A 19,570-nucleotide genomic window follows, 5' to 3' on the forward strand; every position below is an offset into this window, starting at 1 on the left:
TATGCACAAATATAATATTCTACAGATTCCTATTAAAATATGAATTTTAAAGATAGATTTGTGAGGGTTATACTTGTATATTCTGAGCACTGTATGTAAGGGGTAAGTGTAACAGTGACACGACATACAGGAATACAGAACACACAGGGATATTTTATTTTTTATAAGACATTGTTGCTATTTTTATATAATCAGAAAAAATATTCTGTAGGTCAGTAATAAACAACGATAAACAACCAGTGGCTTATATAGACAACTTTTCATTTTACTTCATTTTTATAATGCCTCAGTTAGTCCGTTCTTACAGTAGTTTCTCTGACAGACATTCAGTCTAATATTGAAACTATTTTCTTCAGAAGACAACAATTCTAAAGTGTTTCTCATTAGAAAATGAGTGTTTTTACTCAACATTAACCAATATCTGTTAAAAGAATACACTAAAACTTCTGTCACAATTCAGTGTCTTTTACATTCAAGCAAACTCTGTAAATCTTCATTATATACTGTATACAGTATTTTACAAGCACATGACAAGAAACACTTCTCTGCCATACAAGACACATCTGTATTTCATTGAACTCCATAATGAAAAAAGTGTTAATGTAGTGTCAGTATAACAGCAGCCCTTTAGTAAAGCAACATCTGATCCACACATAGTGTCTGATGGCAGTTTGGCATCGTAATGTAGGTTTGCTGGCAAATGTTAGCAGCCTGTGGAAAAGAGTCAAATGGCAGATCCGTTCAGTCCAGCTGTTTTGGATTATTGACAGGTGTTGTAGATCTGAATCTGCCTGTTGATGGCGTTCAGGATCGCCTTCATTTTATCTTCCAGGCCATCCAGCTGCCTGGCTTTGCCTTCCAATACCTTCTGGTTTTCTTCATAGTCCTTTTCAAGCTCTGTAATGCGATATTAGAACAAACCCAGATCAGACTTACGAGGAAACAAAACAATAACCGCCTCAAAAGAAAATGGCACATTGTCAATATTGCTTGTCACCACAAGAGGGTAGCATTTGTTTTTAAAATACTTGACAGATAAGCTTCAGAAAACAGTCTGACTTAAAGGGGTGGTCCACTACGATATTATATTTTAAACTTCAGTTGATGTGTAATGTAGCTGTGTGAACATAAACAGCATCTCTGAATGTAAAATATTCAAAGTTTAATGCAAAGGGAGACCTTGATTTGTACAGAGTTAGCTTAGCAACGCCTACAATTAACGAATTTTGGGGACTACAAAAAATACTTCCGCCCCCTGTGAGATCACAAAAGTTCGTTATTGCGCATCCCACACTGCGCAGGTAAAGGCCGTGGCCATAGGCGCTGTAACGTTACTGCAGAGAGAGAAATGCCATCCTGCTGTTTCCACAGAGCTGTTCTGTTTCTGTTGTTGGGCTTCCAAATGACACGACCCAAACACAGAAGTGCTTACAGTTCAATATTAATTATGTTCCAGAGAACTATAAAATACATAGCAAGCATGATTTGACAAAACACAGCTTCCAGAATCTCTCCCAGTTCAGTGCTGGATTCAGTTAAAATCTCCTCAAAGATGGAGCAAGGAGACGCTGTGAACTCTGAGTCATGACCTGTAAGTGTTTTTATTTGTTAAAATTGATCATGACATGTACAGTGTCTAACTTTAACGGTGTGTTGTAGCAAAGATGTAAACAACGGGAAATTATGGTAACCGCTAACGACTTAGCTAACGTTACAAATCTATATTTATCAAACGGCTGTAAACGCACACACACACATACACATACACGCACTCTTGGCCAGCACCTGCGTCTCTCTGTGGGAGACGGCAGAGTTTCTCTCTATAGGCAGCTTTGCTATGCGTTTTACAACTCGGACAATAAAGTCGCAAAAGATATGTGAACGATTCATGTTACTTACACAGGCATATTCCGCATATGCATGAAAGACGTCCTGTAACGCGTTGATTTAAAAAAAATACAGCAATGATTTCCCAACTGGAGTGTAACATCAAAAACAAATCAATCCAGGCTCACAAAGGTCTCATCTCACATCTTGTGCTTTATTCTGTCACCATAGAAAATAACTTAATCCGAGCATGAGAGAAAAAGAACAATAAAAATCTCTCCCGCGCACATGCGCTTCTCGTGTTACAGATACTTCATCGTATACACGCATAAACACACTAAAAGGCACAGAAACAGTTAAAGGAGCCGCATCCCATTTTCACTCGTTACAGACACGTGTTGACTGACTGACTGACTGTTTACACAAAACGCGCGTGCTTGTCAGGGCGTGACGTGGAGCCGATCGGCGAATCACAGCATATTATGATGATGACCAATCAGAGTCACTTGAGGGTGGGCCTTTTAGAGAAACTAGGAAATATGACAGTCGTTTTCATGTTAGCTGAGTAGCTGTGTATAATCAAAGTGAGATTTATGAAAAAATAACACGATTTCCTTCAAGTTAAACATGAGCACACATTGCTTTGCATCTTATTAACACAACCAAGCCTTAAAAATAACATTCTGGACCACCCCTTTAAGTAGTTTAATTAGTATTTAATTACACATATTTTTAAATGACACATATTATTACAGATAAAATATTTTAAGTATTTAATTACACATATTTTATTTTATTAATAATATATTTTTGTATAATATTGTAATATTAATGACAAATCAACTATATATTCTGCAATAATATCACTCATACAGCCTTCTCATCCCTCTGTATTACTCCGCCAACATAGTGACAACAGATCAATAAACTCACTACAGTTTGACAAATATTGCAGCTGTCTAACTTTTAAAGGTTTTTTAAGTGAGAATGTAGTTGTTTAGATTTTAAATATGCAGTTTATTTATAAGGACAGTGCCTATTTGAAATATTTAGAATTTCAGAGATGCATGTTTGCATCCATCAATCCGTCGTACTGAACAGAGTAAAGACGATTGATGTTCTGCCACAAGATGGCGACAGAGACTGCATAATAAGCCTTTAGAAGAAAAAAACTCAGCTGATCAAATTATTATTAAGCTGGTAAGTGACTTTCTAATTTGATTTCTCTCTTTTGAGTGTTGTAGTGCTGTATTTATACCATAGTAATCTGGTAGTGTTTGCGTTGCTTTTGGCTTTTTCGGGGTAAATTATTGTGATCTCCCGATTGCAACAGAGAAATACTGGGAAATCTCTGTAGACTGATGGCATTTCATGTCGTTTAGCCTTATAATCTTAAAATGTCAGCAAAGTCACCTGTTTTGTCGTCACTTTAGACATTATGTTAGAGAATCATTCAAACACTAGCTCTAAAGTGAAGTTGGTGAATTAGTAACAGCTTCTGCTGTTCTGACGTCAGCTGCAGATGAGAATGAATGGCGGAAGAAAGTAGTTCCTCATAGCAAAGGGTTTTTAGACTCTCCGTGTTTCATTTTCTTTTTTATATACACGATTATGCCGTCGAACTGTTGTATACTTGTAGCAGTGCAATATGGCTGTATATTGTCACTTGTGGGACACAATGCACACCTCCCACCAGTGCCGATATACTGCCATATCATACTGCTACGCGTGGGATATTGCTCATAATTATTTTTATCATAATTATTAAGCACTTAAACATATATTTAAATAATATATTTAAATAATCATAATGTACTAAAATTATTTTAAAAGAACATATAAAATCATATTCATATTTTATATAATACATTGAAAAATATGTCTTCATAAAATGTATTGACCAAATGTTTATAAATGTCTCAACCGAATCACAACAGACAGAGACTCGGAGGCTGTAAGATGTTTGTAGTGTGATTACATGAGAAATGTATTTTGATTTAGCATTCTTTATTACATGCATCTTTGTAACTTAAAATTTTTTTTGCATTTGTTGTCTGGAAACTTCACGTTATGTACTCCCTGCCCATCTCTAATATCCAACATGCATCTCGAATTTAATAAAGCAGTCAAACTGAATTGTACCACTGTGTTTTTACTTGACACTCTCACACACTCACCTGCCAGCCTCTGCAGTTTATCCTGTGCATCTTTCAGCAGCCCCTTGGCTTCATCTCTCAATTGCTCTGCTTTGTGCTTGGCGTCCTGCATGGTTTTCGCCTTATTGTCCATCAGACCCTGAACAGTACGGTACTTATCGGACAGCTCACCATCCAGGATCTAAAACAGACGATAAATTTTAGTACACAAATACTCTCTGGAAACAAACATATGAGCTCCACTAACCTCTTTGGCTTCGTTGGCTTTGTCCCGTGCCATGGTGGCCGTCTCCTCTGCCCGTGCAGCATCCAGGCTGTTGTTGGCACGTTTGGTCTTTAATGCCTCGATCTGGCGCTCCAGGTCTCCCAGTCTGTCCACTGCATCATTAAGATCTCTCTCACTAGCGGAGGTCTCTGACTGGATCTTTAGAGATATCAAAAAAAACATTATGGTCAAATATGGACAATGCAAGAATTTTACTGAGTGTAAGGTTTATTGCAGGAACATTATTAGATGTTGAAAGAAGCTGTACTGAAATTTGCTGCACTTCGTAATTGCTAAATGAGTGTTTTAACCACAAACCATTCATTCATTTTTCTTTGGCTTAGTCCTTTTATTAATCAGGGGTCGCCACAGCGAAATTAATCACCAACTCATCCAGCATATGTTTTACACAGCAGATGCCCTTTCATCTGCAACCCAGTACTGGGAAACACCCATGCACTCTTACATTCACACACATACACACGGCCAATTTAGCTTATTCAATTCATCTCTAGCACATGTCTTTGGATTATGGGAAAAAACGGAGCACCTTGAGGAAACCCATGCAAACACAGGGAGAACATGCAAACTCCACCCAGGCAAAGGTGCTAACCATTGCGCCACCGTGCTACCAACCACAAACCATTGTCGGAAAAAATTAATACAGCTTATAAACAATGACATTTACCTCAAGAAAACCATTTAGTATCCAAAACATTTTAGTTAAGTAAAATAATAAATAATAAATCATGGGAAAGACAATTTTGCTGAACTTTGTGAAATGTATTATTGGAGTTATATGAATTATTATATGAATAATTTTTTCCTCAAATTTGGATTTGTTTCTGTTAAAATGTAAAGTTTAAAGGTAAAACTGTGAATATTTAAAATAAAAAATACTTTATTGTTATTATTAGTAAATTTTTTGTAAAAAAAGTATGGCCTATACAGTGCATCCAATAAGTATTTCACTTTTTCCACATTTTTTTATGTTACAGCCTTTTCTGCATTTTTTTTTTTGTGTGAATACATGGCATGGTTTAATTTCCTACAGAAAAGTGGGATGTTTGTGGTATTTTCAGAGTTTGGCCTCTTACTGTTTGAGGATGTCAACACATCAGCTTCATCCCTAGACGTGTCTTGGCAGTCATTTCATGAACATTTTACTGTTTTATTTGGGAAAATGTGTGCTTTGCACACCTGTCTTTGGGGATTTTTTCCCATTACTCTTTGCAGTACCTCTCAAGCTCTATCAGGTTTTATGGGAAGCGATGATGTACAGCCATTTTCAGATCTCTCCAGAAATGTTCAATAGGATTTAGGTCTTGGCTCTGGCTGGACCACTCAAGGACATTCACCGTGTTGTTGTAAAGCCACTCCATTGATATTTTGCTGGTGTGCTTTGGGTCATTGTCCTGGTGGAAATCGAACCATTGCCCCAGTCTGAGGTCAAGAGCACTCTGAAGCAGGTTTTCATTCAGGATGTCTTTGTACATTGCTGCATTCATCTTTCCCTCTATCCTGACTAGTCTTCCAGTTCTTGCTGCTGAAAAACATCCCCACAGCATGATGCTGTACCACCATGCTTCACTTCATGCTACAACCATAACTCACTGTAGGGATGGTATTAGCTTGGTGATGAGCGGTGCCTGGTTTTCTCCTAACGTAACGCCTGTCATTCACTTCAAAGAGTTCAATTTTAGTCTGATCAGACCAGAGAATTTAGTTTCTTATGGTCTGAGAGTCCTTCAGATGCTTTTTGGCAAACTCCAGGCGGGCAGTTTCTTCCGTCTGGCCACTTTACTATACAGGCCTGATTGGGGTATTGCTGCACAGATGGCTGTCCATCTGTAAGGTTCTCCTCTCTTCACAGAAGAACGCTGTAGCTCAGACAGAGTGACCATCGAGTTATTAATCACCCCCCTGACTAAGGCTCTTCTCCCCCAATCACTCAGCTTAGATGGCCGACCAGCTCCAGGAAGAGTCCTAGTGGTTCCAAATATCTTCCACTTATGGAAGAAGGAGGCCACTGTGCTCAATTAAACTTTCAGAGCAGCAGAATTTTTTCTGTAACCTTCCCCTGCCGTGTGCCTCAAGACAATCCTGTCTCAGAGGTCAACAGACGATTCCTTTGTCTTCATGCTTGGTTTGTGCTTTAACATGCACTGTCAACCCTGGGACCTTAGATAGACAGATGTATGCCTTTTCAAATCATGTCCAATCAACTGAATTTACCACAGGTGAACGCCAGTTAAGCTGCTGAAACGTCTCAAGAATGATCAGTGGAAACAGAATGAACCCGAGTTTAATTTAGAGCTTCACAGGAAAGGCTGTGAATACTTATGTACATGTGATTTTTCAGGTTTTTTATTTTTAATAAATTTGCAACAATTTCAAAAACTCTTTTTTCACATTGTCATTATGGGGTATTGTTTGTAGAATTTTGAGGAAATAAATGAATTTCATGCATTTTGGAATAAGGTTGAAACATAAAAAAATTGGACAAAGTGAAGCGCTATAAATACTTTCTTGATGCACTGTATTTATGTTATAATCTGTCATAAATTAACCTGAACTTTTATTTTGATGAGTTTTGCTTGATTTTCTGTATGTTGTCTATAAACACTATTATATGTTCTCAAAGAAAAGTAAAATGTTCATGAAATGACTGTCAAAACAGCTCTAGGGATGAAGCTCATGTGTTGATGTCCTTAAACAGTAAAAGGGACTCTGAAAATACCCCAAACATTACAATTTTGTGTAGGAAATTAAACCATGCCATGTCTATTACCATTATACATTAGATGTGCAGTTTTGATTTATTCACCCTAAGTTTGCTAAATTCATTGCTATTGTTATACTTGTTCTGTCTGCATTGATGGGGCTCTACCTGTGCCAGCTGGTTCTGAGTTAAGCCAATGTCATTCTTAGCTTTCTGGATGGCTTTCTCTGCTGCAGCCTGGGCTCTGCTGGCATCATTCAGGGCCTTTTTCACACTCTCAGCTGTGTTCTTCACCCCCTCTGCCTTATTCCTGAAGAACAAAACACAGAACTCACATTTACACAGAAGCTACTGATGTTTCCTTCCAGATTACTTAATGCACACATTATAATATCAATTCAAACATTAATACAACATTGTTTATCTCATGTGTTAAAGAATTCTTACTTTGTCAACAAGACAGTATATAACATTTTGCTAGTTATTTAGTAAGATATTAGTATTCACCTTAATGTGAATTACATTTAAAGGCTTAACTAGGGTAATAAGCTTAACCAGGCAAGTTAGGCGTATTAGGTAAGTCACTGGACAACAGCGGTTTGTTCTGTTGTAGCTAATTTAATTTCTTAAAGGTGCTTATAATATTTATAGAATTTTTTTTATAAAACTATGTATATTTTTTATTCCAGCCAATCTAAAAGAAATAAGACTTTATCCATAAGAAAAATTTAATTGGAAATACTCTGAAATCATGTCCTTTGTTAAACATTAATTGGCAAAAATACTTGAAAAATAATAAAAATTTGCAGGCTAATAATTTTGTCTTAAATTATAATATTGATAAAAATGATTGTTTCTGCAACTCCAGAAACAATTTTATATGTTTTTCGCTTTAGTAAGTCACACCACAGCAGATTGGCAGACAACACACACATACAAACACACTTGAATGTTTGCAGCACAAATGTCAAATCCAGTTCCTGAAGGGCCGGAGCTCTGCACCATTTAGTTTCAACTCTAATTATACACACCTGATCAAACTAATTGAGTCCTTCAGGGTTGATTGAAACCTACAGGTAAGCGTGTTGAAGCAGGGTTGGAACTAAGCTGTGCAGGGTTGCGGCCCTCTAGGAACTGGCATTGACACCTGTGGTTTACAGCATATATCTCAAAATAAATTCCTGGAGGGCCGCAGTTCTGCACAGTTTTGCATCAGCTGTGTTTGATTAAGGTTGGAGCAAAAATGCTAGCTAGCTCTCTGCAGCTAGCTCTCTGCAACTCTCACATGGTCGCCCACTTAAGCTAAGCATGGCTGCGCCTGGTCAGTACCTGGATGGGAGACCACATGGGAAAGCTAGGTTGCTGCCGGAAGTGGTGTTAGTGAGGCCAGCAGGGGGCGCCCAACCTGTGGTCTATGTGGGTCCTAATGCCCCAGTATAGTGACGGGGATGCTATACTGCTCAGTGAGCACCGTCTTTCGGATAAGACGTTAAACCGAGGTCCCGACTCTCTGTGGTCGTTAAAAATTCCAGGATGTCCTTCGAAAAGAATAGGGGTTTAACCCCGGCATACTGGCCAAATCTGCCCTCTGGCCTCTTTCCATCATGGCCTCCTAACCATCCCCATATTCAATTGGCTTCATTATTGTCTCCTCTCCACCAATCAGCTGGTGTGTGGTGTGCGGTCTGGGGCAAAATGGCTGCCGTCGCGCCATCCAGGTGGATAAAGCACATTGGTGGTGGTTGAGGACACCCCCCCCCCCCCCATTGTGTAAAGTGATTTGAGTGCCCAGAAAAGCGCTATATAGATGTAAGGAATTATTATTATTATTATTAGAAATGTGCAGAGCCAAGGACCTCCAGGAACTGAACTGAACTGAGTTTGAGACCTATAGTTTACAGGGACACTCCATAGGCAAAATGTATTTTATACATTAAAACCAATTATGACATGGCCCTACACCAACCCTACCTCTAAACCCAAGCCTCACAGAAAACCTGTGGAAAAATTTGAATATCAAAAGACTTCCTTATGTATGTTTTTCAAGCATTTTGAATTAGACGGATACAAGGAATGACCCTGTAAACCACTTTAATGGAGTACCTCTACCCAAACCCATGTCATTATACAACTTTGTGTCCTTCATATGTGCACCACCAACTTTGTGTACCACATATGCCTGTACAAACACACAAACAATAACATACTCTATCATATTATCTTGCATTTAAAAGTGGTGCCTGGTGTTTAGGAAAGAAGACATGAAGCAAGACAATTCTAGGAGTTAATTATTAACTCCTATAATTAACTTTTAAAGGAATGGACTTTTTCACAATCACCAGCGATCTAATCCTTACAGATCGCTGGTAAACTCACAGTTCACATAGAAGTACAAATCTGCCAGTGTATGGACTACAAGATCAAGTCATGCAACACACACACACACACACTCCTGCTCCAAGTCTCCATTGATTAGACTCACACAGCTGAAGCTGCTCATGGACTGATTACTGGACTATTTATACAGCACACAAAAACACAAAATTTGCTGAGTCTTGCTAAACTGTTGTGAACATTACAACAAATTTTTCTTGCCTTGTTTTGCCGTGTTTTTGACTCTCACCTTGTTTATTTGTTTACGTTGCCTGCTGCCTGTACTGACCTATCGCCTGTGTTTTTGACTATGACTCTGTATTTGCCTGCATACATCTGTCTTCCCTAGTGTTGAGCGTTGCTTGCCTGACCTTTCTAAAAAAATCTGCGATTGGATCCGTAATTCCCTGTCAGCATTCAGTTTCACATTACAAATGTGTTGCAGAATTTTTTCAAAACATTTCAGAGGGTTTGAGATAAGTTGAGTTCACAGGTTAGCCTAGAGTTCTTTTAACACTTTTGGGAGTCAAAAAAGTAACTTAAGTCGATCTAACTCCAGAAAGTGTGAAGCTATATAAACTACGAGAAAGTGTTGTGCGAGAAAACTCTGTGAGACTTAATAAAACACTCAACTTTTTGCTGTGTATTAAAACAGATGGATGGTAAACGTAGCTATTGATGTGCACCAATAGTTCACCAATAAAGACAGTAAAAGCATGTGCGGAGAGTCACCTAGCTTTCTTGGCATCCAGCAACAGTTGCTCTGCTTTGCGGACGTCATTTTGTGTTTGCTCCAGAATGGCATCCACATTAGACAGACTCTTGACACGGTCTTTAATCTCGTCTGCTAGGTGTCGGATCTGCTTGGGAGAGGCAGGGATTGAGAGCTCCAGCACACGATTGGCCACCGCCTCAATGCTGTCCGGATCTGCACCCTCCTCTGTGAATGGTCAACAAAACATACAGACGGGCATTCAAATGTGTATATTAAAGGGTCTTATTAAATGTAATCTGCAATGTGTTTTGCTTTTTGTTTTCTACAAAAGTTATTAAAAAAAGAATAACAATAATATAAAAAGTCTCTTTGCAAAATTAGTAAAAAAAATAAAACATGTAACAAAAAAACTAGCCAACTAATGTTATTATTTGCATATGATAATACAAAAGAGGTGGTTCATTATATATAATATAATATAATATAATATAATATAATATAATATAATATAATATAATATAATATAATATAATATAATATAATATAATATAATATAATATAATTAACTCACGCATGAGGAATTGGCGTATTTGTTTGATAAGGTCCCTTAGATCATTGTTAGAATGATCCACTTTGTTCTTGGTATCGCTAGCTTTTTCCAGAGCTGCCTGAGCTCTGTCTTTCGCTTCCTGTGCCTTGGTCTTAGCATCCGCCACCTTAATAAAACCATCAAGACAACATAAGATTCACAGAAACCCTCAAAGCTTTCTGTAGATATGTATTGCGCACTAACAGTTCGCAAATCAATGATCAGAGTGTCTCTACCTGCTTAAAAAGCTCCTCCACTACCCCCATTGCTTTATCCAGCTCTTTTTCTGCATGTTTGGATCTATCCAGAGCAGTGTCCGCCACTGCAACAGCTCCATTACAGTTCAGGCCTCCACATCGACGCTTGCCTTCATCATCACGACAACCAGCACCACCACAAGGACTGTCAACACACTGAGCATCACCTGGAGCTCCACACACCTAAAAACAAAATCTAATAAATGAATCCTTTTTTCAAACTTGTCCCTGACAAAAGAAGATATTTTGAAGAATGTTTGAAACAGGTTGCCATTGATTCTATTTATTTTTCATTCTACTATGGATGTCAATGTTTACCGGTTGTTCAAACATTGTTCAAAATATATATTGTTTTGTTCAACAAGCATTTTTTTTCTCCAAAAATATTTGGAATTACTTTAAGGTGAGTGAAGTGCGAGTAAAATGTTATTCTTTTTAGTGAACTGCCCCTTTAAGTTAATATTTTAGAAGGAATATTTTTTAAATATCATGCTGTTTGTGATTTTATAATGAACAAAAATAATCTAAATTAAAGGTGCAGGAGGTGATCTGCCAAAATGCTAATGGGTTAGCATAAAACCTTTAAAACACTGTCCCTCCCGGCCGTCAAAAGCCATGCCTCCTAAAATATGAGCGCTCACACCTTAATGATGTAAAGAAAAAATTACAGTACTTTATAATATAAATTATAATACTACAATTCTGAACAAAAACTGTATTATATCTAGCTCGTTTTCAGTTGTGTAGCAAGCAAAACTTGTCATAATGGTCTCATTCTCTCATGCGCATTGTCCTAAAGCAACCACTGTATGCTTAGTGGTTGGCAGGCGGCATGCAGGAATCACACTTATTAGTAAGCCATATTTACATGCTGTTTCAGATTGAATATTTTAATTAGCATGGTAAACAATAAAGGGAGCGCATGACAGGTTGCCATTGTACAAAAATGAACCAATGTGAATATAAAAGCAACTTCAGCTCAGTAAAGCAGGCTAGGCAGAATAGATTTTTTTTTTTAAATGAACCTTTTACAATATGTCATATCTGTAAAACAGTCTAAATGCACTGCTTACCTTTTCGTTGATTTTCTTTAAGTCCAGATTCTGAACTTTTGCATTTAAGTCAGTGAGTGTACGCTTGTTAGCAGCGTTCTTGCGGTTAAAATCATCTCTCTTTTGGCCAATCAGCCGCTCTGTTTTCTTGCGGGTGTCTGCTGATTGGCTGACTGTGCTGGGAGTGTCAGTGGTAGATCTGTTTGATCGGTGCTCTGCGTCACGTGACTTATTATACGAGGCCCGGATGCTGTCATATGCACCTGAAAAAAAGATTAAATGTTAAACAATTATTCATTCATCCATTCATTCAATAGTCGATGGGAAACACCCTTACACACTCTCATTCACACACACACTTTGACACTATGGCCAATTTAGTTTGTTCAATTCATCTATAGTGCATGTCTTTGGACTGTGGGGGAAAACCGAGCACCCGGATGAAACCCACGTGAACAAAGGGAGAACATGCAAGCTCCACACCAAAATGCCAGCTGACCTAGACGGACTCAAACCAGTGACCTTCTTGCTGTGAGGCAACAGTGCTAACCACTAAGCCACCGTGCCGCCTATTAAATGTTGAGCAGTGACCTCAAATATTTGTTTTGTGCTGCTTGTTCAAACCACTTATTTAAAATGAGCTGAATCAACAAAATTCTTATGGTTTTTGGAGGACAACTGAACTGTTTTATGTTCAATCTACTTTGTAAAAACAATTAAGTTAACTTTTTTTTTTTTTTAATTTTTGTTGGGACAACATAAAGGAATTGTGTGGAACCCTGCATTTTTACAGTTTCCTTTTATATTAACAAAAACTTCCCAATAGTATGTCGCTTCTTTTATAAAATTTTTTGGTCACACTTTACATATGTAATCACATATGTATCACTTTAAGGTTTATTAGTTAATTTTAATTAATGCATTTACTAACATGAACAAACAATGAACAATACATTTACTACAGTATGTATTTATGTTAGTTAACTTTAGTTAATGAAAATACATTTATTCATTGTTAGTTCATGTTAACTCACGGTGCATTAACTAATGTTAACAAGCACGGACTTGAATGTTAATAATGCATTAGTAAATGTTCAATTATGATTAATAAATGCTGTACATGTGTTGTTCATGATTAGTTCATGTTAGTAAATGCATTAGCTAATGAACCCTATTGTAAAGTGTTACCAATTTTTTTTATGATTCTTTAGATTTTTTAATATTTAGTACAATGTAAATATACCACTATTTAACTGTAAACTGTAAAAGGATTTCTGGTTCACTAACCCAAGAAGTTGGAGTTCTTGAGGATGTCAAGCTGACGGTTAAGCTGATCTGCGTTCAGGTTGAGCTCTTTTGCTTCTCTCTCCAGTGTGCTTAAAGCATTACTGGCTTCATAGTTACTGTCCTGCACGGCGGTCAGGTCTCCCTCCTGCTGGTTCAGTGTGTCTGTGGTCTCGCCAATCTGAGCTCTGGTGAATGAAATATTACAGCACATAAACAAAGTGAGATGATTACCTGGCAAATCTTTGAAATAATGCTAAATTGAAAGATTTGTTGTGAAGCAAGGCGAACTAAAATACATGCTTATAATATTTGTAAACATTTAATTTCATTTTTCATTCAGTTCTACCTGTGGAGGGCTTCTCACAACCATAGCATTTTGACGTGAAGCAAATTACAAGGTAATGAAGTGAAATGACTTAAGTAATTCCCTCCAGACCTTCAACAGTCTGAACCAGAAGCATATCAGTACCTGAGAACCTCAATCATGCCCATCAGGGTGGTCACAGCCTCAGCAGTGGCATTACGGGCATTAACAATGTCCCGTGCCTGTGCCAGCATGTCTTCCAGCTCCTTAAAGCGTCTCTCGAATGCTCGAGTCAGGCCGGTGGTCTGAAGCTCCTTGGCTCGATCTGTGAGGGCTTTAGTTCTGGTGGCCAAATCCTGAACGATACGGTCCCAGTCCCCAAAACACTGGTGGCAAGGCTTACAGTCAGGGAAGGTCCCGGAGAAGCCACGGGCACACTGATCACAGCGGACACCAGAAACACCCTGCTGGCACACGCAGTGACCCGTCATACGGTTGCATTGGGATGACTCGATGCCACGGGGGTCACAGTCACATGCTGCAGGGAGAGAATCAAACCAGAAAAAAAATCAAATCAGTTGGATTTTGGGGAATTGTGATAGATTGTAAATTAAAAACAGGCCAATGAGAGAGTTAGTACCTCGGCATAGCACTCTTGGGTCACCCCAGTGGTTCTCCTGACAGTCTGTACAGGTCTTTCCTCCAAACCCAACACGGCACTGGCACTGGCCTGTAAACTGTATGAATTTGGATTAAAATAGATTACTAATAATATTTAACAGTAAGACTAATTATGAATCTAGCAACCTCTAAAATAAGATAAATATGGTATAAATATGACACCATATCTGGCATCAGAATCTGTTTTTCTTTTATCATGTTAAACAGTTGTATTCCAGGTGTATTTCCACTTGAGCCTGGTATGGTAGGATATGATTACAGAGTTAGGGGTTGTTCACATACTGAGTTTTTTGTTTGCGCAAGTTCGTTCTTTCCAATGGAGGCAAGCACATATTGGTTGTGACATGCTCACATGTTTCAGGTGCACCTTCTTCATCTAAAACATCTCAACTTTTTAGAAAACCACAAAAACATGTTTAAAAATATTAAAAATAAAATTAAGAAATAATCAGCTGAATAAAAATAAATCTGTAAAAAATATTCAGTAGCCTGCTGTGAAAAATTCACTGTTACTGCAACTGTTGCTGATAACGCTAAATGTATAAATCTAACATTATAATCTGAACAACCCATATTTATTTTCATTTATTTATTTATATTTACTTCTTGTTTCATGGCTAGATGTGTCATTCTTAAAGAATTATTCAGTGGCAAATTTTGAATGGCTGGTTGTCGCCATCTATTGGTTTCATAATGTAATTGCTGCCTACAACTTTCATTTTTGAGCGTCAAATTAAATGCATATGATGGTGATTGTATTCTTTGCCATAAACATCACTGGTTTAATCTGAACTTTAAACTGTTATCCCAGTATTTCTGTGTTATTTGACTGTTTGTAACTTCATAACTAACTCAAAAGACTAAAGACTCAATCCCTTTCTTGATTTTTGCATTTTTCTTAAAAAAAAATTGGAATGCAGCAATTCAAAGGATTAATAAACATAAGCAAATCACCATCATTTATAATCAATGTTACATGGGTGTTGAGATCCTGATCTTTTAATGATTAATTGTGCAACTTACACAATGCATTAATGCAGGCCAAACAAATAGTGACAGAAAAAATCTTTAATAACCCACAAAAGAATGACCAACACCTTCTAAGAAACCCAGCACATACTGAATAACCTACCACAACTCCTTTCGTCATCATTATATTTTACAGGAGAGCTTAAATCCTTTCTTTTATATATTTATATGATTTGAATGATGCAAGAGGCGATCTTTCTGCGATCATTACAAATTTAAGATTAATCTACAAGTAAAAACAAATTATTAATCTGCGAGTCACGTGTGTCCAAACTGTGGGTTGTGATCTGTATGAATTACAGATCAACCGTGATCCGTTACACCCCTACAGAGCACATACCAATTTATCTATACCTGTACATATACAGTTGAAGTCAGAATTATTAGCCCCCCTGAATTATTGGCCCCCACGTCCCCAGATGATTTCTTCAACACATTTCTAAACATAATAGTTTTAATAACTCATCAGCCCTCCTGTTTATTTATTTTTTCCCTCAATTTCTGTTTAATGGAAAGATTTTTTTTTACATTTTTCTAAACACAATTGTTTAAATAACTCATTTCTAATAACTGATTTATTTTATCTTTGCCATGATGACAGTAAATAATATTTGACTAGATATTTTTCAAGACACTTCTATACAGCTTAAAGTGACATTTAAAGGCTTATCTTGGTTAATTAGGTTAGGGTAATTAAGCATTTTATTCCATAACGATATTTTGTTCTGTAGACTATCGAAAAAAATAGCTTAAAGGGGCTATTAATTTTGACCTTAAAATATATATTTTTTAAAAATTAAAACTACTTTCATATTAGCTGAAATAAAACAAATAAGACTTTCTCTAGAAGAAAAAATATTATTAAAAATTTCCATGCTCTGGTAAACATCATTTGGGAAATATTTAAAAAAGAAAAAAATATTCAAAGGGGGGCAAACAATTCTGACTTCACCTGTATATATAGTACCAAAACCGTGACCCTAAAACCGTGAGCAATCTGCTTTGCTACCAAATAATATAGACAAACAATTTGTCAATTATTATCAGTACTATTAAAAACACAATATTATTGTACAACATTGTACATGTTCTATATTTCAATTAATTTTAAAATTGTATTTATTCTTCTGATGCAAAGCATTTTTTTCAGCATAATAGTCCAGTGTTCAGTGTCATAAGATCCTTTAGAAATCAATCTAATCTAATGATTTGTTTCCATAGAAACTATTTTATTAGTGTCAACATTTTAAGTACAGATTATTTTTTAAGAAAATACTTTTTGGGATTCATAAAAAGTTTTATATAAATATTATTTAACATTATTGATGACTCGACTCTCACTTGTGATCGATTTAATAAATCCTTGTAAAATTAATAATTTAGTTTAAATGGTGGTGTTTTTATCAAGCCTGAGTGTATGTAAACAGAACAACAATGTATTAAAATTATGTTTTTTCCTAAGAATTTGTGAAAAGTTTTGCATCGTTGACAACATTTTCAAAATAATCCTTGTCCACAAACATGCACAGAAAATGACTAAAAAACGTGGCATGTTTTTGTAGTACAGCTACAAATGCTGAGTTTTACAAAATTCCTTCATGTTGTCCCAAAACAAATCAATTAAGTAAACTTAATCACATTGACAAATTTATATAGATTCAACATTAAACAATTAGGTTGTCAGAAAAAAAAAGAATTGTGTTTTTTCAACTCATTTTAGATGTGAGTGTGAACAAGCAGCAATAGTAATTTATTGAGTCTACATATGGTACACTGTGATGGTCTCATTTTCAGAAACTTGCACTTTCAATCTTGTTTTAGAATTAAGTATTTTCAGTGCCCCAAACTGACACTGTCATTGTCAAATGCACAAAAGTCTTCTGTATTCATTAGAAAAAGAGGTGTTGTGTGTTTGTAAGCTGAGGATACCTCATTACAGGCAGATGTGTAGGCATTGTTAGGGTCACATGCGCAGGGCTCACAGCCTTGCCCGCTGGCCAGGTTCCAGGAGTTTGGAGCGCAGTGATCACAGGTTTGTCCAATAACATTAGGCAGACACTGACACTGACCAGTGGCACGCTGACACACACAGTCATCTCGAGACAGACACTGACTGCGCTCTGTGCCCAGGAAGTTACAGGTGCACTCTGAGTAGAAGAAAATGTTGATATGTTTAATACTGTTAACTATGCAATATAATGTGGTACAATTATTTAGGACCTACTCCGGCAGTTGCGTCGAGAAGCGTCTCCATAGTATCCGCTCCTGCACACACTACAGTCTGGCCCTTCAGTGTTGTACAGGCACTTCAGACACTGGCCAGTGCGCTTGTCACAAGACTCAGGATCTGACAGGTCGATGTTATTACTGCAACGACATGGCTGGCACTGCCCACCGGGCTTAGACGGGTCACCAAAATAGCCAGGAGCACATTCATCACAACGTGGACCTGGTTCATAGAGAAAGCAGGAGTTCAATTGCATAAAATAATGTTAAAGATAAATTAACTAAATACATGCAAATGACATTTTATGACATTTTTAAAATTTTAAGAGCTCTAAAATTGTCAGCCGTAGTACTCTTGAGAAGTACCTTCAGTTTCATGACGCCTTTTCCATAAACTGTATTATTTCACAAATGGTTTCTGAGTGAAACTTTGTAAGTACATAATTAATGTAAGCAATATTAGGTTTACAGTACATCAATGAGGGAAACGATGTTAAATTGGGTAGGAATTAATTGAGGAAGATTTTGGTGGTTTAGTGTTAACATAATTGCATTATGGGCAATATGTATTATTACAGCCATACACTTTTTAGGCTGGGAGAACAATTTTTAATTAAGACAAAGTTAAATTATTAATACAAAATAATGCTGGGCAAAAAAAGTTTGTTTTGACATAATTTAAGTGTGTGCACTGTGTATATTAATTATTTAAATAAGTATATAAATGCACACAGGCATGTATATGATACAAATTCCATATAATATTAATATCAACAGGTGAAGTCAGAGCTATTAGCCCCTCTTTGAATTTATTGTTCTTTTTTAAATATTTCCCAAATGATGTTTAACAGATTTAGGAAATTTTCACAGTAAATATTGCACTGATAATATTGTTTCTTCTGGAGAAAGTCTTATTTGTTTTATTTTAGCTTAGTATAAGCTATGTTTTTTTCTGATAGTCTACAGAACTAACTATCAATACTATAACTTTCCTAATTAACCTAAACTGCCTAGTTAACCTAATTAACCTAGTTAAGCCTTTAAATGTCACTTTAAGCTGTATGGAAGTGTCTTGAAAAATATCTAGTCAAATAGTATGTACTGTCATCATGGCAAAGATAAAATAAATCAGTTATTAGAAATGAGTTATTAAAAATATTATGTTTAGAAATATGTTATAAAAAAATCTCTCTGTTAAACAGAAATTGGGGAAAAAAATAAACAAGGGGGCTAATAATTCTGAAATTACTGTATGTAATAGAATTGTTTTGTATAGTTTTGTTTCTATGTATGTATGTTTTTGTATCATATAATATCATATATAATAAATATATATAATACACACAAATATAATATGTCAATACAAACTTTCATTGATTAATCGTGATCGACTGATCTTTGCCCAGCACTAATAGAATCCGTATGTGAATACACATTTGAAGGAAAACATAACTAAGAATTATTAGATTTATACAGAAGATTTCTTGAAAATTGTATTTTTTAATCTTAATTCCAAATCTTAACACAATCTGCTCTCTAGTACAATGATCTCATAAAATGTTGAGATGCAAAGCATCAGAGTAAATTTGCTTAGCTGTATCCTAAACAAGAAGCTAGTCTTGTAAATTTAATCAATCTGTTGCTACATTATGTTCAGATTTCAACCACTTCTAGATAGAAACAGACGCTTATTCTTTGGCTCAGACACTGCAAAGGAACAGAGATGGAAACTCGCTTAGTGATTTAAATCAAAGACTATAGAATACACAAGACGTGTCACTCATATAGTTTTGAATGGGGAAAAGTGCAACGGTCAATATGGCAAATGAAGCCCCGTCTACTAGTACAGGAGCCAATCATCAATCGCTATAGGCTAACGGAGAAGCTCGGATCCGACATGTGCTTTTACGACAGTTTATTGGTAAACAAACACATTGGAATCTCAGCAAATACTTGCTTCACAGAAATAAGAAATATATCCACATAAAGCTTGAAATCTGTGCTTTTAAATGAACCAATTGCACTTGATAACAAAATATTTTTGGTTTTGAAACGAACCCTATGAGACGGTTGTAGTTGAGGTTTAT

General features: G+C 36.4%; 1 protein-coding gene across 5 annotated transcripts in view; it reads right to left on the reverse strand.

Annotated features, from left to right (window-relative positions):
- Positions 1-133: 133 nt before the first annotated feature.
- lamb2 (laminin, beta 2 (laminin S)) overlaps positions 134-19,570 on the reverse strand; it is a 78,950-nt gene continuing 59,513 nt past the window's right edge. For 4 of the 5 annotated variants that reach the window (XM_087305275.1, XM_087305278.1, XM_087305276.1 and 1 more), the window contains 13 exons: positions 17,482-17,706; positions 17,187-17,404; positions 14,188-14,284; positions 13,713-14,085; positions 13,244-13,428; positions 11,978-12,219; positions 10,884-11,087; positions 10,630-10,774; positions 10,076-10,283; positions 7,139-7,280; positions 4,231-4,407; positions 4,005-4,164; positions 134-897 (listed from right to left, as the gene is read on the reverse strand). In XM_087305275.1, coding sequence (XP_087161401.1) covers positions 761-897; positions 4,005-4,164; positions 4,231-4,407; positions 7,139-7,280; positions 10,076-10,283; positions 10,630-10,774; positions 10,884-11,087; positions 11,978-12,219; positions 13,244-13,428; positions 13,713-14,085; positions 14,188-14,284; positions 17,187-17,404; positions 17,482-17,706 — 2,513 coding nt within the window. In that variant the 3' untranslated portion in view covers positions 134-760. 5 annotated transcript variants of the gene reach the window in all.

This window comes from Danio rerio, chromosome 23, assembly GCF_052040795.2.
Source record: "Danio rerio strain M-AB ecotype USA chromosome 23, GRCz13ab, whole genome shotgun sequence".
NCBI lineage: Eukaryota > Metazoa > Chordata > Actinopteri > Cypriniformes > Danionidae > Danio > Danio rerio.